Source organism: Petromyzon marinus, unplaced genomic scaffold, assembly GCF_048934315.1.
Source record: "Petromyzon marinus isolate PM22_M1 ecotype Great Lakes invasive population unplaced genomic scaffold, UKy_Petmar_22M1.pri1.0 PM_G_Scaffold_103, whole genome shotgun sequence".
Lineage (NCBI taxonomy): Eukaryota > Metazoa > Chordata > Hyperoartia > Petromyzontiformes > Petromyzontidae > Petromyzon > Petromyzon marinus.
The window spans coordinates 515114-539138 of record NW_027422655.1 but is presented as its reverse complement, the minus strand read 5'-3'; the positions used below and the strand labels follow the sequence as shown (position 1 = coordinate 539138).

At 46.8% G+C, this 24025-nt stretch overlaps 1 protein-coding gene across 1 annotated transcript; it reads left to right on the top strand.

Moving 5' to 3' along the window:
* The first annotated feature begins 141 nt into the window (after window positions 1–141).
* Window positions 142–23423, top strand: LOC142908833 (protocadherin-17-like). Its single transcript, XM_076059475.1, has 3 exons — window positions 142–212; window positions 7471–10063; window positions 19830–23423. Exons 2-3 carry the CDS (start codon window positions 7548–7550, stop codon window positions 19924–19926), a joined length of 2613 nt encoding a protein of 870 aa, XP_075915590.1. The 5' UTR covers window positions 142–212; window positions 7471–7547; the 3' UTR covers window positions 19927–23423.
* Window positions 23424–24025: the final 602 nt, after the last annotated feature.

The window sequence follows — 24025 nt, the reverse complement described above, 5'->3', positions numbered from 1 at the left end:
TTGGCTGTTACCTCTGTGGCTGTACCCATGATGTCACTTTGTCATGTTACGTGCCCACGGGTGGGGTGGGGGAGGGGCAGTCACGTGCCCACGGGTGGGGTGGGGGAGGGGCAGTCACGTGCCCACGGGTGGGGTGGGGGAGGGGCAGTCACGTGCCCACGGGTGGGGGAGTTTGGTGGTGGTGGTGAGGAGCAGAGAAGCAGCGAGTTGAGGTGCGGAGTGAGAGCGATGATGTTGATGCTACTGATGATGATGTTGATGCTACTGATGATGATGTTGATGCTACTGATGATGATGTTGATGCTACTGATGATGATGTTGATGCTACTGATGATGATGTTGATGCTACTGATGATGATGTTGATGCTACTGATGATGATGCTACTGATGATGATGTTGATGCTACTGATGATGATGTTGATGCTACTGATGATGATGTTGATGCTACTGATGATGATGTTGATGCTACTGATGATGGTGTTGATGCTACTGATGATGTTGATGCTACTGATGATGTTGATGCTACTGATGATGATGTTGATGCTACTGATGATGTTGATGCTACTGATGATGCTGCTGTTACTGATGTTGATGCTGCTACTGATGATGATGTTGATGCTACTGATAATGATGTTGATGCTACTGATGATGATGTTGATGCTACTGGTGATGATGTTGATGCTACTGATGATGATGTTGATGCTACTGATGATGATGTTGATGCTACTGATGATGTTGATGCTACTGATGATGATGCTACTGATGATGATGCTGATGCTACTGATGATGATGCTACTGATGATGATGTTGATGCTACTGATGATGATGTTGATGTTACTGATGATGATGTTGATGCTACTGATGATGATGTTGATGCTACTGATGATGATGTTGATGCTACTGATGATGATGTTGATGCTACTGATGATGATGTTGATGCTACTGACGATGATGATGATGCTACTGATGATGGTGTTGATGCTACTAATGATGTTGATGCTACTGATGATGATGCTGCTGTTACTGATGTTGATGCTGCTACTGCTGCTACTGATGATGATGCTGCTGCTGATGCTGCTGCCTGCTATGATGACAACAGTACATACTGTGGTACCTGCTATGATGACAGCAGTACATACTGTGGTACCTGCTATGATGACAGCAGTACATACTGTGGTACCTGCTATGATGACAGCAGTACATACTGTGGTGGTTTTACCAGCTATGATGACAGCATTACATACTGTGGTGGTACCTGCTATGATAACAGCAGTACATACTGTGGCGGTGGTACCTGCTATGAAGACAGCAGTACATGCTGACGTTATGTATCTTAATTGTGAAAGGTAAATTTGTGAATGTGTGTGTCTGTTCGAAATGTTAAGCATACTTGGCGACATGCAAGCAAGTGTGATAAACTAATTTAAAGTTTTTTAATTAAGTTACTTTTCACAATAATAATGCCTGCGTCTAAGTCCATGTGCGTGTGTGTGGGTCAATGTGTGTGTGTGAGTCTGTGTGTCAGAGTCGATGTGTTTGTGTCAGCCGGTGTGTGTGTATGTTAGTCGCTGTGTGTGCATCGTTCCATGTCAGTCAGTGTAAGTACATTTCTTTCTGTGTGTGTTTTTTGCTCAATGTGTGTGTGTGAGTCCATGCGTGTGTGTCTGTACGTACGTGTGTGTGTGTGTACATCCATGTGTGTGTGTCAGTCGATGTGTGTATGCCAATGTGTCTATGTGTGACAGTCCATGTGTGTATGTGCGTCGATATGTCTGTGTGTGTAAGTTCGTATGTCTGTGTGTGTGAGAGTCTTATGTATGTGTGAGTCTATGTGTGAGTCGGTGTGTGTGTGAGTTGATGTGTCTGTATGTGTCTGTCCATGTTCGTGTGTTAGTCGCTGTGTGTGCGTGGTTTCCATGTTAGTGAGTGTAAGTCCATTTCTTTGTGTGCCTGTAGGTCCATATGTGCGTGTTAGTCCATGTGTGTGTGCTTTATTGACCTGCTCAACGCCTATGATACCATCAGTAGGCCTGGGCTCAGGGTTGTTTTTCGTGCTTTCGGAATCCCTGACTCTCTGCTCACGATCATTAAGGACCTTCATGATGGTGAGCGGGCCCGGGTAAAACTACGTGGCCGGGAGTCAGAGCCATTCCCTGTACACCTTGGGGTGCGACAGGGATGTCCTCTGGCTCCCACAGTATTTAACATCTATTTTGACCACGTAGTTCGTGAAGCCTTCAATAGCTGTACTGGAGGAATTTCCATCTGGGTACAGATACAATGGGAGGCTGATTGATGCCCGGGTGCGGTCAAGGGATGGCTCCCTATTGCTCAACCACGTTATGTATGCTGATGATCTGGTAATTAATGCTCACCCAGAAGAGGAGTTGGACGCGCTGCTGCTGAACCTGGAGCTTGCCACTAAGACGTGGGGCCTTACCATCAGCCCCACCAAAACTAAGCACCTGCCTGGGTATTTTGTACCATCGGAAAATCCACCCCCACAACTCACAATTGCTGATGGCCCAATTGTGGAGAGAGTGCAGAGTTTCCCATACCTGACCAATGTGCTCATGACCGGCTCCGGTATAACACCAGAGGTCTCACTCCGAATCAGTCGAGCGGCATTATCTTTTCATCGGCTGCGTAACACTGTGTGTAAGCTACCTGGTCTCTCGCTCTGCACAAAGCTCCACGTTTTCTCGCCCACGATCATTCCCTCCCTTCTCTACGCTTGCGAAACTTGTATCCCCCTAATGCAACATCTTTACCGGCTAGAAACATTTAGGCTGGCCTGCTAACAATCCATCTTGGGTTTAACCATATCTGTGTGTGTGCGTCTAAGTCCATGTGTCTCTATGTGTGTGGGTCGACGTCTGTGTGTAAGTCCATGTGTGTGTTTGCCAATCTCCGGGTCCGGGGAAATCGTGAAACATCCCTAAGGGGGTCCTCGGGTAAAAACCCATCGCACACGGGCCCCCCCTCCCCTCGAGACCCTACGGGCGTGTATGCGAGTGTTTAGTGGGGCGTGCATGCGGTCGTTCGTGGGGGGGTGCGAGCAGAGGGTAGCGCCGGCCGAGTTGCTCCGCTGCGGTGGCACCACATACCCTACTAGTAATGGCAGAACTCCACAACTCCAGGAAGTGGCTCCGAAGCTCGCCATAACGTCAGAGGCCATGGTCATTTACAGCCAACGTCAGTTGAGCGTGGACAATTAGACCCAAGCGAAACATAACATAAAAAATAATGTTTTAAAATATATATTTTTTTCTTTTTAATGATAGAATATAGTATTGTCATCAGTATGACATACGTATACCAATTTTGCAGTCGATACCACATTGGGAAGTGGGTTAACATTTAGTTACAAGATTTGAGCATTTGACAACAACAACAGAGTGAGTTAATAGAAAGCGTGTTAAAAGATTATTTAAAAATATGTTTTTTTACTTTTTATTATATAAAATAGTATTGTCATCAGTAAGACAAGTATACGAAGTTTTCAGTCGATACCACATTGGGAAGTGAGTCAAATTGAGTTACAAGATTTGAGGATACGACAACAACAACAGACAGATTGAGTTAAATAAAAGCGTGTAATAATAAAAAGGACACTCCGTCTTGCGACAATAAGACGCCTTATTAAAGTCATTGGGGACTGAGGAGCGGAGGGGGGAGAGGAGAAGTTGGGGGGGGGCGTGGGTTTTCCATAGGTCTTCATTTGAATTCTGACCACACGCTTCAACAAAACACAGATGCCTTATCAACGCCTTTGAGAATTCAGCTAAGCATGCCAATATTGCGTGTGGTCCTGGGGCGTTTCGTTTACTTTCTATTCACATCTTAAATGCCAGGAATGAATGAGACACGAGGAACGAAATGGAAAGGAACCCTGAGATGAAATGCGAAAGGGAGTCCGAGACATCATAAAAATCTGTGGTGCTCTATTATTGATAAGGCCAGGATTACATCTATCATGAAAATTGATTGCTTTGGTCTGATTTCCAGTTGGGATAATTTCACACTTTTTTTTGGTCCTTTGCTACTCCTGCCAAAAAAAAATACCCGACGGAGGCCAACCTCCATGGGCTTTGGTAAAAGTACGAAGCCGCTGCCTGCTGCTCAGTGAGCCAAGCCAGCAATCTCGCGGCCGGATTAGCGCGCCCGAGTATTTTTATTCGGCATTCTGTAGCGCGCGCGTGGTTGTAGCACACTGCACGTGATGCCCCCCATGGGGACTTGGCACAGCGCTATTCCCACTAACACGCGTTCACACAACCATTTAACTTACGGCAAGGGAAACCTCGCGCTGTAATGTGCCTCAGCCCATCCATACGCCTCGTGCGCTTTTCGGGCACATGCTTTTGTGATTATTTGTTACTTCTGATCTTATAGATGTTGTTGGGTCAACTTAAGATGCACTCCAGAACAGCATCATGCCGCCTCTTGGTGGCATAACCTAATTACTTCTATTTCCAGCGTGCACTGTGTTTAATTAGCGTCCAGGTGGTGGGTAAGATACTGTTAGTTTCACGGTTCATTTTATGTCCTCGCAGTTTAATAATTGCGCCAGACCCATCCTCCCCTCCTTGTTTCTGGTTATTATTTCTTGGACCGAACGAGAGCGCTTTATTGCAGACACCTACAGAGCGCTGCGCCCCGTATGAAGATGCGATTTCGAATAAAAAACAAAGAGGGGTGGACCGTCCGTTATCTTCATCACGCGCACAGAAATGCACGGGTCGGTGTTGGGATCTAATATTTCTCCCATTGATCTCGCATTTACAGAATATCTTGCAAAACCCAACAACACCTGTCAGCGAGCCTGTGGATAATGACTAATTTAATAGTGTTCCAACGGGCTGCAGTCTGTCCATTGGCAGCGTTATGACCACTGTCACATCGTATTGCCACTTTCTAAACGTTTTCAGTTCAGTACAACGTTGCATATCCAACTGGCGTATATCTTCCTCCCGAACACAATTCACCGCCCGCACTCAGCAGCGGTACGTTGTGCACGGTGTAAGTGTGACTTTAAATAGATGTTCGCATATCTGATTCTTTCACCTCATCCGCATATATACCTTAAGTTCCAAATGAGCAGATACGCGACGTTGTACTGTGTTTTAAATATCACGGTTTAAGTGTTGGGTAATGCTAGGTGTACTAGCTATGGTGTTTAATGCAGTACAAATAGCTGCCATGGCTACAGCCTGATGTAAATATCAGTAATTGTCAATTACCTGCAGACTGATATATATGTAATGAGCGACTTCCACGACACGTCGTATAGAGGGTACTTCTTATTTATTTCTCACACTGGGCACAACACCGGTTCTTCCTCTCACTGAATGTAACACGAGGCAGTAACACCTCTACTGGCCACACGCACAGCCGATCACTCGGCGTGGTCCCCTCGCCCTTCACTCGTCACCGCCGCTGGCTGGCGGTGTGACGACGACGGCGATGGAACCCACGCAGGAGATCTTCCACGTGGTCGGACGACGGAGAGCGATGTCGGTGAACAGCGACGCAGCAAGGACCCAGGACCCCACACGAGCCCCGAGCTCCGGGTCCGCTCCCCCTTATATACCCCCAGGAGTGGCTAAGCCCCGCCTCCGGCCACGCCCTCTCGTGGAACCTTCGAGCAGGTTCCCGGAGCATCTCGGCTAACCCCTCCTGTTACCTTTGCCTCAGATACGCCTCCTTCCCCGATTGGCTGTTACCTCTGTGGCTGTACCCGTGAAACCCTTGCAATGCCAGAAGGTGTCACTTTGTCATGTCAGTAGACGTAACCCTGACATTACATCTATATTAGAGCAATTAACTAGATTGTTGCTGCAAGGGGTGCACTAATAAGTACGTAGCTCAATATGGCTTTTATCAGCCCCTCTTTAGCCACTGTTTGTTTTTTATGCCCCCTATTCAGCTGACGTAGTGATGCCAGACACATTATCTGATACACGAGCCCGTTTACGAAACAGATTTTCCTACGATGAATGTTGTGTCGGCCACCGTGTCTCTGGCCGATGTAACCCCCCCCCCCCTCCCGAGTGTGAGAGTGTATACCGAAGAGCGCTCGTGCTACGTGCAATGCACGACCACTCCATTCCACCATTTCCATTCCTCCGCTCTAGCAATGAATGCAAATTTTGGCTGATGGTTTTTTTTATCTAGATTTGAAGTTTTCGTGACTGCAGGGATCCATACTCTTTGTTTTTTTTGGTAAAGTCATCACGTAGTGTGTAGAAAATACAATCAATTAAACCACATGACGTTTCGATCGCAACACAAGCGACCGTCATCAGGTGGAACAGAGGAACAGATACAGCAGGAGAACTGCTGACATAAGAGAAAGAGCTGCTGCTGCAACAAGAGTTTATATCGGATTTTGGTGGGCTCAACCCAAAGGTAAGTGGGCAGAGCTAGAGAAGGAATTTGTATGTAAATGTGAGAGATTAGCGTGTCATTGTGAGAAGGTCCCCAGCCACCGGAGGTGGAGGGGATCCTGTGCCTGGGCTGCCTCACAGACATTTAGCCTGGTGATGTACTCGGAGAGTCGGAAATAACAGCTGAAACAGGCAGGTAGGATGGAAACATAACTGTCAGTTAAGACTTTACTTGGATAATAACATCCTTACAATGATTGCTCAGTTTGTATCCATCTTCCCGGTTGAAGTTATGTCTATGGATGGCTTCATGAACATGTTTTTTTGTTGTTGGTCACGCTGCTTAAGTGTAACAATGGCTTTGGCCATGACAAGCTGGAGGGGAGTCTGACATACTCATGAGTAGGGCATGATGGCAAGAAAACAACGGCCTTTGCAACGCGCATACGTTTGCCTAAATATCCCTCACACTTGTCACTGCTTGGAACAACCACGACGCTATTCGGGGGGGGTGGCAACATTTTACGATGCTCCGCATTAGCCCGTAGTGTAAAACGTTGGCGTATTACGGCGATCCGTACGTGGCATGACCACACGTGACCGCGCGCCCACCACCAATGTTCCACCGTTTGACTTCACATCGTCGAGAGCCCGCGGAAGTGAACGGAGAGCGGCTCCATGGATAATGCACAGGAGATTTGGCCGTGCTCACCTCCGATGAGCCCTGCGGTGCAAGTTGGGATAAACAATGCATCCCTGATTGGAGGGGGCTCTCGCGGCGGCGGCTGCAGCGAGGTGTCGCACAAACGCGGTCGCAGATTGCACCTGCGGTTTGCGAGCTTCGAATCGTGTGAATGGCACGCAATGTTTCAGACACTGTTAATAGCTATTGATTATGCATTATTAATTTTTACATTTTCACGTCAAAATTTCATTTACACAACTGAAAATGTCTTAATTAAAAACCACAATTCACAGTTTTTTTTCTCCCAGAACCTGTATCCCCATGTCATTTTTATTAATCATGCCTTATTCCTGCTCGACCCTCCCCCTTTATCTCCCTGCAATTCTGATTCCTCAGCCAGCGCTGTCCACGCACGCAGCTCGGCGGTCGATCTTCACCGCGCGTCATGCCCCGGCTCGCCCTGCCCCAGCAAAATGGATCCTCTCCGCGTTGCCCTCCTTTGCCTGTGCTGCCTGCGCTGCGCCGTCACCGCCACCGCCGCCCAGGCCTCCGTCCTCTCGTCGGCCCTGCGCTACTCGGTCCGCGAAGAGGAGCCGCCGGGGACGCTCGTGGGGAACCTGGCCCGCGACCTGGGCCTCACCGCCGCGCAACTGCACACCCGTGGATTCCGAGTGCTGCAGGGCACCAACGCCTCCGACTACCTCGTCGTGAGCGCCGACAGCGGCGAGGTGCGGGTGCGCGGGCGCCTCGACCGCGAGGCCGTGTGCCATCGGGCGACCGGCGACTCGGGCTGCGCCCTACTGCTCGGGGCCGTCCTGGACCGGCCCACGGAGCTGGCGAGCGTCCGCGTCGACGTGCTGGACGTCAACGACCACGCGCCGCGCTTCCCGGCCGAGAGCGCCCTCCTCGAGATCACCGAGAGCGCCGCGGCCGGCACGCGGTTCACGCTGGATGGCGCCCACGATCCGGACGCGGGTGCCAATGCGCTGCGGCGCTACGCGATGGAGCCCGACGACGGCGCCTTCGCCCTCGACGTGCACCCGGCGGGCGGCGGCGGCGCCTTCGCCCCCGTGCTGGTGGTGCGCCGCACACTGGACCGCGAGCGCCAGGCCGTGCACACGTACGTACTCACCGCGCTCGACGGGGGCCACCCGCCGCTGACCGGCACCACCCTGCTGACCGTGCGCGTCCTCGACTCCAACGACAACGCGCCCGCGTTCGACCGGCCCGTGTACCGGGCGCGCGTGCCCGAGAACGCGCCCGTGGGCACGCCCGTCGTGCAGCTCAACGCGTCGGACCCTGACGAGGGCGCCAACGGGGAGGTGGTGTACACGCTGTGGGCGCACGAGGCACCGCGCGTGAGCGACCTCTTCGCGGTGGACTCGCGCTCGGGCCGCGTCACGCTCGAGGGCGCCCTCGACTACGAGGAGGCCAACGTCTACGAGATCTACGTGCAGGCGCGCGACCGGGGGCTCAACTCCATCCCCGCATACAGCGAGGTGCTCGTGCGCATCCTCGACGTGAACGACAACGCGCCCGACGTGCAGGTGCTCGTCCTCGGCCAGGGCGGCGGCAGCGTCACGGACGACGCGGCCGTCGTCGGCGTGTCCGAGGGGGTGCCGCCCGGTGCCTTCGTGGCCTTCGTCCGCGTGAAGGACCGCGACTCTGGCCCCAACGGGCGCGTGAGTTGCACGCTCGAGAGCGCGTCGGCCGTGGGGTCCGGCGCGACGCTGCCCTTCGCCCTGCACGCCTCGGACGGGGGCGAGGTCTACGCGCTGGTGACGGCGACGCAGCTGGACCGCGAGGCGGCCGCCGAGTACAACCTGACGGCGGTGGCGCGGGACAACGGCGTGCCGCCGCTCGTGTCGGTCAAGACGTTCGCGGTGCGCGTCACGGACGAGAACGACAACGCGCCGCACTTCTCCCGCTCCGCCTACGAGCTGCACGTGCCCGAGAACAACATCCCCGGCGCCTACGTGGGCTCGGTGAGCGCCAGCGACTCGGACGCGCAGCAGAACGCGCAGGTCGACTATTCCATCGTGGACTCGCAGATCGACGGCATGTTGGTGTTCGCCTACGTGTCCATCGAACCGGCGAGCGGCGCCCTCTACGCCCTCCGTGCCTTCGACCACGAGCGCACGCGCCGGCTAGAGTTCCGCGTGCAGGCGCGCGACAACGGCGCGCCGCCTCTGCGCGGCGAGGCGGCCGTGGCGCTCGTCATCGGCGACGTGAACGACAACGCGCCGGTGGTCATCGCGCCGCCGCTCGACGCCAACGGCACGGCCGACGTGTACGTGGCGCCGGGCGCCCGCGCCGGCACGCTCGTCACGCAGGTGCGCGCGTCCGACGACGACGGAAACGAAAACGCCCGACTGAGCTACGCCATCGTACGTGGCAACGACTGTGGCCTCTTCCGGATCGACGCCTCCGATGGGGTCGTGCGCACGGCGCGGGCGTTGCCCCACGAGCACGCGCGGCACGAGCTTGCCATCGCCGTGCGCGACGGGGGCGAGCCGGCCATCACCGCCACGGCCACGGTGCGCGTGCTCGTCACAGACGCGCACCCCGAGGGCCGGCTCCTGGGCAGCTCCGGCGACGATGTCGGTGGCAGCAGCGGCACCGGCGGGGGCGGCGCCTTCAAGACATCGTTCATCGTGATCGTGGCGCTGGGCGCAGTGTCGTGCGTCCTGAATGTGGCCATGGCGATGATCGTGCTGCACTGCAAGCGGGAGAACAAGGAGTTGCGCATCTACAACTGCCGCGCGGCCGACGAGTCCAGCGCGCGGCCAAGCCCGCGCAAGAACGACGTGATGCTGGTGCGTGACGAGCTCGAGGCGGCCGCCTGCAGCAAGGCGGGCTCCGATAGCGATCCGGCATCCGTCATCGCGCTCGACACCTACGAGTACCGGTCGTTCCTGCCCTCGGAGGCGGCGGACGCGCGTGCCGGTCTGACCTGCTGCTCGGCGGCTTCGCGCAGCCTGCCGCACAGGTAAACGATGTGAGACGCCCCCCTTTTTTAAGTTACCGCGCGGGCCCGGGGAGGCCTGCGAAGTAATCTCCGCTGAGTTTTCACTCCGTGACTGCCCTGGCAATAACTTAAGAAATATTGAAAATCAATCGTCCATCACGATTCATCATCTCCCCCCCTCCACCAAGTGTGCGTTACGCACAATGCAGCATGCACGGCGAGGGGGAAATACAAAAAAATTCTATACACATCTCCATAGACTGTCCACGTAATTAAATTTCAATCAAGTATAAAATATGTTGGGCCATAGTTGGCATTGTGTATGATTCATTGACTTTGCTGAAATTTCATCTCCATGCATTTTACTCCGGTTATCAATTATAATGTAATGGTGGTCGCATTTGTCGCTCGGACAGGCGAGGGTTGAGCAGCACGACACGGGGGGGGGGGGGGGGGGGGATTCCCACGAGTCCGTGGGATCTGCTGGTGGCAGATGTTTAAGAGACTCAGAAGCGGATATAATGAGGCACATTAGAAGAATACGGATTGCCACAATTACGCAATACGAATCGTGCTGAGATCCGGGCACTCCTTTTGGCGAACTTAATATACGTTTAAAAAAAACACGAAACACGTGGTCCCAGCGAGGACCCATCTTCAAAGGTGGAGTATTTGTCGCGTTGGCCAATGGCCTGGCCGTTACCAAACCAGTCGGCGGAGACCATCACAGACGTGTTCCTTCATGGCTACGTATTAGACAAAGGCGCCCCTGAATGTCTCTTGACAGACCAAGGCAAAAAAATGTTCGTCGAAGCTGTTGAAGGAGGTTTGCGAGCATTTGGGTACCAAAAAGGTGGGTACGTCGCCTTATCACCCCCAGACGGATGGTATGGTAGAGAGGTTACGCAGAACCCTGACTTCGATGTTATGCCAACGTGTCAATGAAACACAATCCGACTGGTACACTTTCCAGGTGTGCTCGCAGCATACAGTTCCGCCCCGCATGCTTCTACTGGGTTTTCCACGTTCTTTTTGATGTATGGAAGGGAGCGTGACCCACCGATTGATGTGCAGTTAAAACCGCTGGAGAAGTGTACTAGGATATCGGACCCTAGCACATGGGTGAGAAGCCGGGCATGTGTGACGAGTGCGGCAAGACGTTTTTCTCGCGCTCGGCCTATAATTATATATATATTTTTCTATTCTGCTTGTGTGTTAATCTATGTATACCCCGGATATTTTAAAGATGGCAATTCTCCTGCTGTATATCATACTGCTGTCCCTCCCGGCCATATCTAGTGCCACACTCAACTCTACAAACGGCTACCCTCGTTACTTTGCGTCCATACTTGTTGCTCGATTTGCCACTACACCTGCAAATGAAACAGCTCATAGACACTTCTACACTCCATCATTGTATCCTTTTAAACCCTATCTTTGTCCCATTACTTCACCAGCACTCCTTTCAAACTTCATTCTGCTCTTAAAAATAACACCATCTGCGAGCTGCTGCTATTCGTCCAAGGTTCACCGCTCTTCATCCTTTCACGGAAAATACTTGTGCAAACTATTAATTCTACTTTTCTTATTTCTGGGTGGTATTGAGCTTCATCCTGGCCCAAATATAAAGAACTCGTATAATTCTGTAGATTTTTCTGGCAGGAAAGGTGTTGGTGTTCTACATGTCAACATCAGAGGGCTTGTGATTGAATTAAGTCAACTAAAACTAGAAGTGGCAGATCTTTACCTGGACATTTTTTGCCTAACAGAAACATTTCTCACTCCTACCATCAATGACTAGCAGATTACGATTGAACTACAACCTTTTTCGGCTTTACTGAGTATCTAAAGGAGGTGGAATTGGCATCTATGTTCGTAATACTATTGCATGTTCACCAGCTCACTCCTTGTTTAAAAAATGTTGCTTTGAAGGTTTGGCTCTCAGAATAACTCTCCCAAATAATCAACAGATATTGGTAGTGTGCTGCTATAGACCGCCTAGTGGGAAGGATGTTGAAGCTGCATCGGCACTGAGAGAGCTTTTTGGGGGCCTGCCTAAAGGTGAAATAGTTTTAGTGGGTGATCTAAATTGGATTTGGCTAAACTCGCCAGCCATGGCCACAAATTTTACAGATGAATTTAACCTGTTTCAATTAATAAATGTCCCCACAAGACCCAACCTAAAAAATCCGGGACAGTCAACTCTGCTTGACATCCTATTGACAAATGCCCCTCACAATTTCGCACTGACTGGTGTTCTGGGTAATAACCTTAGTGATCGCTCCTTCATTTTTGGGGTGAGATCATCAGCCAGACCCAAAGCCCCTGCTAAAATTGTTGAGAAGCACTCTTTGAGGCACTTCAGCACTCAGGCATTTACTAATGTGCTTTACTCGGATATTGACAAGGTCTGTGATATCCCCAACCTGACTACGGCTTGGGAGACTTTCAGGTACAGTGGTCCCTCGTTTATCGCGGGGGATACGTTCTAAAAATAACCCGCAATAGACGAAATCCGCGAAGTAATCAGCTTTATTTTTTACAATTATTATACATCTTTTAAGGCCGTAAAACCCCTAACCACACACTTTTAAACACTTTTCTCAGACAGGCATTAACATTTTCTCACATTTCTCTCTTATTTAAACACTCTCAAAGTTCAAACTTTCGCAGATTTAAAAAAATAAGTACAATATTAGTAAATGAAACCAAAGATCAAAACCTGTTTTCAAGCCCAAACATTTTTGTAAATCTGGCTAGCCGAACGCATTTTGTACTCCCTTAGCTAATCAGGACGCAGAACAGATGTGCGGTTCTCCCTTAGCCAATCAGGACGCCGAACACAATGCGCGTTCATACTGTACGCAGGAAAAAAAAGCATGCGAAATTTCACTAAAAAAATCTGCGAAACAGCGAGGCCGCGAAAGGTGAACCGCGTTATAGTGAGGGACAACTGTACACGTTTCTGCAAATTCTTAACAAACATGCTCCATTGGTTAGATTTAAAACTCAAGGCAACCGCCCACCATGATATTATCCTTTGATTACAAAGCTCATGAAAACTAGGGACAAGGCTTGGGCATGTGCTCAGAAAAGTAATTTGGTAAATGACTTGCTAGAATACAGGATTTTAAGGAATAGATGCATCAAAAAAGTACGGCATGGAAAAAATGCCTACTTTTCCTCCATTCTCCTGGAATCACATGGAAATGCCAGGATTTTTTGGAAAACATTCAAATGTATCGAAAAGGCATCCAAAACAGATAATCTGCCCGTTGAGCTTAACCAAAATGAGGAATATTTTTCAGTTCCCAAAAAAATAGTTGACAATTTTAACTTTGGTTTAACACGTAGGCTTTCGCGACCAATATCCATAATAAAGGTTTTTGGGTTAGATCGCGTTATTTATAAATGTGTCGTAACCCTCCACCACCCGACACGGCCAATCAGCAAAAAAGTGTCACGTTGACAAAAGACAAATAAAGACAAAAAAATAATTAGCCCACCGGTGTGTTGAAGAGTGAATCCACAACATTTACAGTTTGAGTACGACGTTTCGCTGGTAAATACATCCAGCATCATCGGGTAATTCGCCAGAATGGTAAAGCCCTCGCTTGCTCCCGGTTTTAAATAGAGCAGCAGGGTGACGTCATCATTTAACTCATATCAGGTGCAGTGATCAGAGGCGGAGGGTATTGTAATTATATAATCGATTAGTAATCAGTCAATGGTTATGATTAGTAATGAGTTGTAGATTAGTAATTAGTTGTAATGTGTGTTAGTGATTATATGCTATTTTAGTAATCCGTTAATTAGTATGTGTTTCCCCATAAGGAATTGTAATGTGCATTCATATTCTTAGCTCCCTCGGCAAAGCCACGCTGAAGGTAAACAGGAAAACAACAAATATATATTTTATTATTTTATTGCTTCCCCCCAACGCGACTCCACCAAAAGAGCCAAGAACATGAATTACTGCAGTCACGAAAGCTTTAAATTAAAATGTAATGTGTATTATTTAATAATACGCTTCCAGGCCGCACTAAGCCTGTAGCTGTCAGAGCGATTAAGGTTATTTTTATTCCTCTCAATTTCAATGGATTCTTTAATTAGTCTTTGCCAGTAATAATTAGTTTTACACAACACTGCAACATTATCAAAATCAATTGAGTGTCCTTGTTGACAAGCATGTTCTGCCACTGCCGACAGTTGTGTTTGAGATAATTTAATATTTCTCTGATGTTCTTTTAGTCTTACACTGATGTTACGCCCCGTCTGTCCAATATAGCATCTGCCACATAAACAATTAATCCAATATACACCTTCTGTTGATAATTCAGGTAATGCGTCTTTAGTGCAAGATACTAGTTTTTGAATTTTGTGTACTGTACCAAATCTTACTGTAATGTTTTGCTTTTGCAAAACACGGGCTAATTTGTCAGTTACTCTTGAGATATATGGAATTTTTATTGTTTTAACAATCTGATCGCTTTCAGCAGTATTGCTTTGCGATCGTGATTTGGCATTCAGTGCTGTTAATTTGAGCATTATTGTAGCCATTCTGTCGTGTTTGATCTCTCTCACTAGACTCTCACCATCTGACACTGTTTTAGCCCGATGTATGAGCGTCTTGATAAGAGAGGATTTCTGAGCTGGATGATGATGTGAATCTGCATTCAGATAGGCATCAGTGTGCGTTTGCTTTCTGTAAACGCTGTGTGTTATTTTACCATTTAGGCCATGTCCAAGCAAAATATCTAGGAATGGGAGTGTGTTATTCACCTCCATTTCCATGGTGAACTGGTTGGCCAGGTTTTGTGCATTGAGATGATTTAGAAAATCATTAAGTGTATCTTTACCATGTGGCCAGACAACCAAAGTGTCATCCACATATCTAAACCAAAAGGATGGTTTTAATGTGCTCGAGGCAAGTGCTCTTATTTCAAAGTGTTCATGTACAAATTTGCTATAGCAGGGAATAAAGGAGAGCCCATTGCTGCCCCTTCCTTTTGTTTAAAGAAATCCCCTCTCCATAAGAAGTAAGTGTTATTCAAACAATGGTCAGCAAGTTTCGGAATATCTTTTGGTAAACCGGTATTCTTTACTAGTGTATCAAGTAATTTAAGCGATTCGCTCACTGGAACCTTAGTGAATAGAGAAATCACATCAAAACTTACCAGAATATCATCAGGAGTAAGTTTAATATATCTAATCACATTCACAAGATGTTCTGAATTTTTTTTATGAATGAAGATGTCCTACCGATGTAGGGCTGTATTTGTTTGGTTATATATTTTGCTAATTGATATGTGGCAGAGCCAATTGTACTATGGGTCGTAATGGGATGCCGATTTTATGAATCTTTGGTAGCCCATAGAGTCTAGGTGGTTTTGAGGCCCTTGGATTAATTTGGTATTGCTCATTTTTAGGGATTAATGAATTTGCAATTATTGCAGTGGTCTTCATAAAATCGGCATCCCATTACGACCCATAGTCAGTACAATTGGCTCTGCCACATATCAATTAGCTTAAATTGCTTGATACACTAGTAAAGAATACCAGTTTACCAAAAGATATTCCGAAACTTGCTGACCATTGTTTAAATAACACTTACTTCTTATGGAGAGGGGATTTATTTAAACAAAAGGAAGGAGCAGCAATGGGCTCTCCTTTATCGCCTGCTATAGCAAATTTGTACATGGAAAACTTTGAAATAAGAGCACTTGCCTCGAGCACATTAAAACCATCCTTTTGGTTTAGATATGTGGATGACACTTTGGTTGTCTGGCCACTTGGTAAAGATACACTTAATGATTTTCTAAATCATCTCAATGCACAAAACCCGGCCAACCAGTTCACCATGGAAATGGAGGTGAATAACACACTCCCATTCCTAGATATTTTGCTTGGACATGGCCTAAACGGTAAAATAACACACAGCGTTTACAGAAAGCAAACGCACACTGATGCCTATCTGAATGCAGATTCACATCATCATCCAGCTCAGAAATCCTCTCTTATCAAGACGCTCATACATCGGGCTAAAACAGTGTCAGATGGTGAGAGTCTAGTGAGAGAGATCAAACACGACAGAATGGCTACAATAATGCTCAAATTAACAGCACTGAATGCCAAATCACGATCACAAAGCAATACTGCTGAAAGCGATCAGATTGTTAAAACAATAAAAATTCCATATATCTCAAGAGTAACTGACAAATTAGCCCGTGTTTTGCAAAAGCAAAACATTACAGTAAGATTTGGTACAGTACACAAAATTCAAAAACTAGTATCTTGCACTAAAGACGCATTACAGAAGGTGTATATCGGATTGTTTATGTGGCAGATGCTATATTGGACAGACGGGACGTAACATCAGTGTAAGACTAAAAGAACATCAGAGAAATATTAAATTATCTCAAACACAACTGTCGGCAGTGGCAGAACATGCTTGTCAACAAGGACACTCAATTGATTTTGATAATGTTGCAGTATTGTGTAAAACTAATTATTACTGGCAAAGACTAATTAGAGAATCCATTGAAATTGAGAGGAATAAAAATAACTTTAATCGCTCTGACAGCTACAGGTTTAGTGCGGCCTGGAAGCGTATTATTAAATAATACACATTACATTTTAATTTAAAGCTTTCGTGACTGCAGTAATTCATGTTCTTGGCTCTTTCGGTGGAGTCGCGTTGGGGGAAGCAATAAAATAATAAAATATATATTTGTTGTTTTCTTGTTTCCCTTCAGCGTGGCTTTGCCGAGGGAGCTAAGAATATGAATGCACATTACAATTCCTTATGGGGAAACACATACTAATTAACGGATTACTAAAATAGCATATAATCACTAACACATTACAACTAATTACTAATCTACAACTCATTACTAATCATAACCATTGACTGATTACTAATCGATTATATAATTACAATACCCCCCTCCGCCTCTAATCACTGCACCTGATATGAGTTAAATGATGACGTCACCCTGCTGCTCTATTTAAAACCGGGAGCAAGCGAGGGCTTTACCATTCTGGCGAATTGCCCGATGATGCTGGATGTATTTACCAGCGAAACATCGTACTCAAACTGTAAATGTTGTGGATTCACTCTTCAACACACCGGTGGGCTAAAGTAGTGAATTATTTGTCTTTTGTCAACGTGACACTTTTTTTGCTGATTGGCCGTGTCGAGTGGTGGAGGGTTACGACACATTTATAAATAACGCGATCTAACTCAAAAACCTTTATTATGAATTTTAACCTTCATTTTTCTGAAGCTGGTAATCTTTTTGATAATGTATTGGGAGTCACCCCTGCTCATGCAAATTCCTACACCCCTGTCCAAACATTAAACAAATTTAGTTTCCAGCCAATCCACGAAAGTAATGTTCTGAAACAACTGTCCTACCTCAAAGGGTCCTCCTCTACCGGAGGAGATAGTTTTCCCGTCCTTGCTCTACTAACTGTTGGTCACCTAATATACAAACCTATAGCCCATGTTTTCAATCTGTCCATCAAAGAAGCATCAGTTCCTCTAGAATGGAAACATTCCTATGTCCGTCCACTTCACAAAGGGGGCCCTAAAGATGATCCCAATAACTACCGACTGATCTCAATTTTGTCCCCATTGATGAAATTTGTTGAAAAATTATTGAACTACCAAATTAGCAGTTTCCTGTCCACCAACAATCTACTACATCTAAAACAATCTGGGTTCCGAAAAAAATACAGCACCCCATCTGCTGCATTAGACTCTCTGAATCAAATTTACAGTAGCCTTGATCATAAGCAGTTCTGTGCCTGTCTTTTTCTTGACCCTGCCCAAAGCTTTTGATACAGTAAACCACAACACCCTGCTTAGTAAACTAAGTTGCCTCGGTTTTTCCGAAAACACAGTACAATGGTTAAAAAATTACCTCTTTTCTCGCACCCAAACTGTATTCACAGATCGTTGGAGGTCAAACAGTGTTAAGATAACAAAATGGGTTCCACAGGGTTCCATCCTCGGCCCCCTCTTGTTCTCTCTTTATGTCAATGACTTGGGCACTGACCTGGATCATTCCAGGATAAATCTTTTGCTGATGACACGATACTGATTACTGCTGGCCGCTCTCCAGATGACGTGATTGCTAAGCTCCAGGGTGATTTCAACAAACTACAACATCAGCGAGTTGCTCTTAAACTAGTCCTGAATTCCTCCAAAACCAAGGTGCTATGCTTCTCACCGGGACTAAAGCAGGAAGTTATTTTTCCCCAATTACATTCCTTAAATAATTATCAAATAGAGCAAGTCAAGATCTATAAGTATCTTGGGGTCATCCTGGATTCAAAACTGAATTTTGAAGATCACATTGATTATATTGGTAAAAAGACAAATAAAAATTGGTTTTCTGTATCAGCACAAGCACTGCTTCCCCCCAATGTTCCGTTTGGAAATGATAAAAGCTACCATACTGCCTCTACTTGACTACTGTGACATCGTGTATAAATCAGCCCCAAGTACTGTACTGAAGAAGCTTGATTCCATCTATCACTCGGCCTTAAGATTTGCATTGAACTGCCCATATAGGACTCACCACTGTGATCTCTACATTGGGTCAAACTTAACATCTCTTAATGTTCGACGACTTGTGCACCAGATCTTATTTATTCACGATGTACTTACAAAAAATCTGTAGACTACCTACTGGATCTCCTCTCTGTTTCAAAGAACAAATTTGACCTCAGGTCTTCGCTCATTTACCAGCTTCACGTTCCCTATTGCAGTACAAAAACCGGAGGAAGGGCCTTTGCTATTGATGCCCCCAGGGTCTGGAATGCTATTGCCAATAAACTGCAACTTGAATCACTACCTATGAGATCTTCACTCAAAACTGCTCTAGAGGAGTTGTACACCCCTAGCTGCCACTGCTATTCAGTGACCTAAAATATGGCTCTCGGGTTTGATGTTACATATTAATGTAGTTTATTGTAAAAAATTCGGTCACAGTCCCTATGATCACTGTTACATTGCATTTATGGCTTTTATTTTGGTGATTTCGAAAACGTTTTTTTGGTTTGGCCAAGTTTTTGTTTATTGTAGTACGGAGTTAGACTGATGGCCTTAATCTTAGTTGTCTTGTGGTTGTTATTGTTGTTGTTGTTTGACTTGCATCCCACTGGGATTTTTGCACACAGCGTTGGTGTACGGTGCTATTTCAGGAATATTTTGATGGTTTTTTTTCCTGGATTTTCTGTTTGCACAGTGACATAATCACTTTAAGATGTTTTATTGTTCATGTTTTTGTTTTTTGTTTGTTGCGGTTGCACCCGATTCAAGAGCCGAATGGTTCACAGGGCTATACCAAATGGAACAAAAAAATGGAACCCCTTACGCCTTACCCTACAGCGATTAGATGAAGCTAGAGAGGCATCTGGGGGAACTCGGCCTTGCGACAGGCGGCCAACGAACGGCTCGTCAAGCCTCGCCAGTCCATTACCCTATGGACGCCAGGAGACAAGGCGTGGCTCCACTACCCCCACGTCCCGTTGGGTACCTCCCCGAATTACATGGCAGGGCCGGTCGAAGTGGTGGAGGTGCGGAGTCCGCAGTGCGTGCGGATTCAGTGTGGTCGCCGCGACTGGTTTGTGTACCTGTCGTGGCTAAAACGTTTTTTTCCGCCTGACGTTAGTCTTTTATCGCCACTTCCTGAGGGCCGGGTGTCTGGTCAGGCCGATGAGCTGGGGCGCACGTCGGCTGACGTCCTCCCTCAGGACAGTTTTATTGTTCCGCCCGCAGGGTCCAAGCGCCTAAAGGGGCCGACGTCACCGGTCAGACCGGCCCGGGGGGAACGGGGAAATCCGGAGCCACCATCGCCCGACCTCCTACCACATGAGGGTTCTTCGGCTCAGGAGGTGCTGGGCTCGTCGAGCCTTCTTCTGGCTGCTTCCGTAGCCGTCGGTGGACCCGCACCCTCCTCGCTTGACGGGCCGGCATCAAGGACTCAGGCAAAGACGGTTCGATTTAAATGACCATCCTCCGGCGTCGATGTGCACCTACACCCATGGTCCGCGACCGCGACTCGAGCCAGATGGGTCAATGGCTGACTCGGGCTCGTCTTGTGCTCGAGTGCGGTGTTTTATGTGCGGGGTGGCTCGTCCATTGTCAATAATTGCATCCAAGTTGTTTTTCTCTCTTCCTCCATCCCTTCTTCTCTCCTTGGTTCAAATTATTGGTTCTTCCTCGGTCGGGATTATTTGTTGTTTTTTTTTATTTAAAGCTTTCGTGACTGCAGGGATTCATATTCTTGGTTCTTTCGGTAAAGTCACGTAGAAGGGAAACAATAAAAATATATTTTCGTCATATTTTTGTTTCCCTTCTACGTGACTTTACCGAAATAATAAAAATATATTTTATATTATATTTTTGTTTCCCTTCTACGTGACTTTACTGAAAGAACCAAGAATATGTTGTATTGTTCCCTTGTTGCATTCTAGGTTGGCGGCCCACACATTACATTGGTTTTATGTCGGTCAGCCAAGACGGCTGAGTTTCATAAGGGGGCGGGGGGGGGGGGTGATATAGAGACCTAAATGGCGTCTCTACGGCGTATATGCCGACTGCAACTACAAATGGTAATGGTGTGTGCACGTACCTCTCGAGGGAGCCGACGAAGACGTGGCGGAGAAGCAGGCCCCTACGGAGCAGGGTCCCGTCGCAGAGAGGGAGAGGGCATGTGCCAACTCAGGGGATTAAAGGGGGCCCGGAAACGGAGGCCCCGGAGGACATGTGATGCTGGCTCTGGTTCCGTCTCGAGAGACCGAAGTGGGGGCGTGGCCGGAGGTGCAGCGAGGCCACGTCTCTAGGACTGTATGTGCTTCATAGCACATAGGATGTTCTTATGCACTGTGCTAGTTGCGCACCACTGCCAACGAATGCTGTATCGCCAAATTATGACGCGAGTTACTTATTTGCCAGTCATAAAAAAACATTGGATGACAACGAGACATGACAATTATTAAAAAAGCCATCAACGACCACATGGGGGCCCACCTTGCGGGTGAGCCGTATTGCAGCTCAGTGGGGTTCGTTCCCGGTACGCAAGTTGAGCCGGATGGCTTTGCAGCCATTGCCATCATCATCATTGGATTAACCTATCAACCATGGACAGGAAGGTTTTATCCTAGCCAGGCGTGGTGGCCCATGCAAGCCTTTCAATTACATATACGACAATACGGCATGTAAACAAGTAATTTGGCGATACTGCTTCTACGTTGGCAGCGGTGCACAAGGACAACAGAAACTAAAACTCAATGCATTCATCAATATCACTGCAGCCTTAACAGAAAAAATATATGCCAGGCGACGTTTCGGGCAACGGCCCATATTCATATCACATCAAATGTGTTGATGGTTTAATTAAAAGTGGTTCGTCCGCAAGCAGGCGCACGCATCACTCGCCTGATGAACTTGGAAAGTTCCGCACGCGCAGCAGCAGCGTAACACTTGAAAGTCGACCATGCTGGTATCAATAACGAGCATGAACTTGTCAAGACACCAAACCGCGACAAGAGGCGATGTGGTGTAATTATAACGCTGATAACGACGCCGACGACGTTAACGCCCTGCCCGACGAAACTTTCCCGCCTTTGCTAAAGGGCCCAATGATGACGTCACGAAACGCGAGCGAGCAAAGACGTAATTTCGCCCGAAGGGAAATGACATCACGCGTGAGCTGTTGAGTGGAAGTAAGTCCAGGTGTAGAATTTTGACTTCATCATGACCGCGGTAAAATGCACCGATTGTACACTGATGTGATGATTCTTTTGCGTAGTGTATTATACAGGGTGTTTCAAAACGATGGACCCAATTTGAAAGCAGTATATTTCACGATGGCAACATTGTAATTGTAACATGTTGCCATCATGAAATATACTCCTTTGAAATTACAAACGGTTTAATGAGTTATCAAGTTTTACTAACCATTTTATAAATGCTCTATGTGCCCTCCACCTGCTGTAGGGACAACATCGAGACGATAGTTGAATTCGTCCCAAATGCCTCTCAAAGTGTCTTCTTCCACTGAAGTCACCGCTGCCGTGATTCTGTTAAGGGTCATCCATATTAGTCGCTAATGGTGGCACAAAAAGACGGTCTTTGACGTATCCCCACAAGAAAAAGTCGCAGGGTGTGATGTCTGGGGATCTTTGGGGCCAAGAGTGTAGCGCCAAGTCTTGGGGTCCCGTGCGACCTATCCAACACTGGAGGCAGTGTGTCTTGCAAATGACTGAGGCTAGGGGCTGTTTGTGCACTCGGAGAAGCGTCTAGCGGTAATCATTTGAACCTTTATGCCCCGCCCTTTCAAGCGGTAAGATTTTCTTTCATGGGGCCAGTTTCGTGGTTGCAGAGATATAGCGATTTCAAATCGGGAGAATTTTTTTTTTCGCACCCTGTATACTCTTTTTTTCGTCGACCAAGGAACCCATGTCTAAGAGAAAGTCCTAGACTCTAAACATCTGATAGTTGACCCTCTTTGGTTCCAACAAGGCTGATTCTGGCTGATGCGAGACTCAATGTCGAAACCGACCCAGAGTTTGCCTGGGTTTGAGCCAAATGCCCTCTGTATGACCGATGGGATGTTTAAATAAATACTTTCTTTTTTTATCTGGAGATGTTCTTCGAATAAAATTTTGATTTAAAGCTTTCGTGACTGCAGTAATTCATATTCTTAGTTCTTTCGGTAAAGTCACGTTAAAGGGAAACAACAAAATAATAAATTATATATAAAACAATAAAACAAATTCTCACGACGTTTCGACCATAACACAAACGGTCGTCTTCAGGTCTGTTGGTTTGCATAAATTTATTTTTTAACGGTGCATTTATTTATTTATAATAAAAAACGTTAGCGCCACGCGCAGCGATTTGGCAGTTTATTTAGGACTAGTCCATCTATATTCTGAAAAGAGGAGGGGGGAGACGAATTTTTTTGTTTTATATATAATTTATTATTTTGTTGTTTCCCTTTAACGTGACTTTACCGAAAGAACTAAGAATATGTTCTTCGAATGTTTCAGTTGAAATTTGACCCATGGCACTTTGATTTTCTGAGGCATTAAGTTGCACTTAAATGAAAGATTACTGTCATTTAACTGAACATATTTTTACGGTATTTTACTTGTTATTAAATTTTGTACTTTTTGATTGTTGAAAGGTTTTCTGTTTCCCAATAGCACCGATTTGCTAACTATTCATATACCAATTAAAAACTGGTCATCAGAAAACATAAAAAAATATAATTCTAATCAAGGCCCCATCATGTAGAATGCGGTATTCAACTTGTATTATCCCCTCTGTGACCCATGCTCTTTGAATAAAGGCCATTGCTTGAAATGTCGCATGTTACATTTTTTATTTTAAGACCACTTTTTGACGAATTCTTTTTTTATAATTGCTAACCATCGTATTTAGACATTTCTAGAGTGAGTGATAAGACACTTCTAGAGTGAGTGATAAGACACTTCTAGAGTGAGTGATAAGACACTTCTAGAGTGAGTGATAAGACACTTCTAGAGTGAGTGATAAGACACTTCTAGAGTGAGTGATAAGACACTTCTAGAGTGAGTGATAAGACACTTCTAGAGTGAGTGATAAGACACTTCTAGAGTGAGTGATAAGACACTTCTAGAGTGAGTGATAAGACACTTCTAGAGTTAGTGATAAGACACTTCTAGAGTGAGTGATAAGACACTTCTAGAGTGAGTGATAAGACACTTCTAGAGTGAGTGATAAGACACTTCTAGAGTGAGTGATAAGACACTTCTAAAGTGAGTGCTAAGACACTTCTAGAGTGAGTGATAAGACACTTCTAGAGTGAGTGATAAGACACTTCTAGAGTGAGTGATAAGACACTTCTAGAGTTAGTGATAAGACACTTCTAGAGTGAGTGATAAGACACTTCTAGAGTGAGTGATAAGACACTTCTAGAGTGAGTG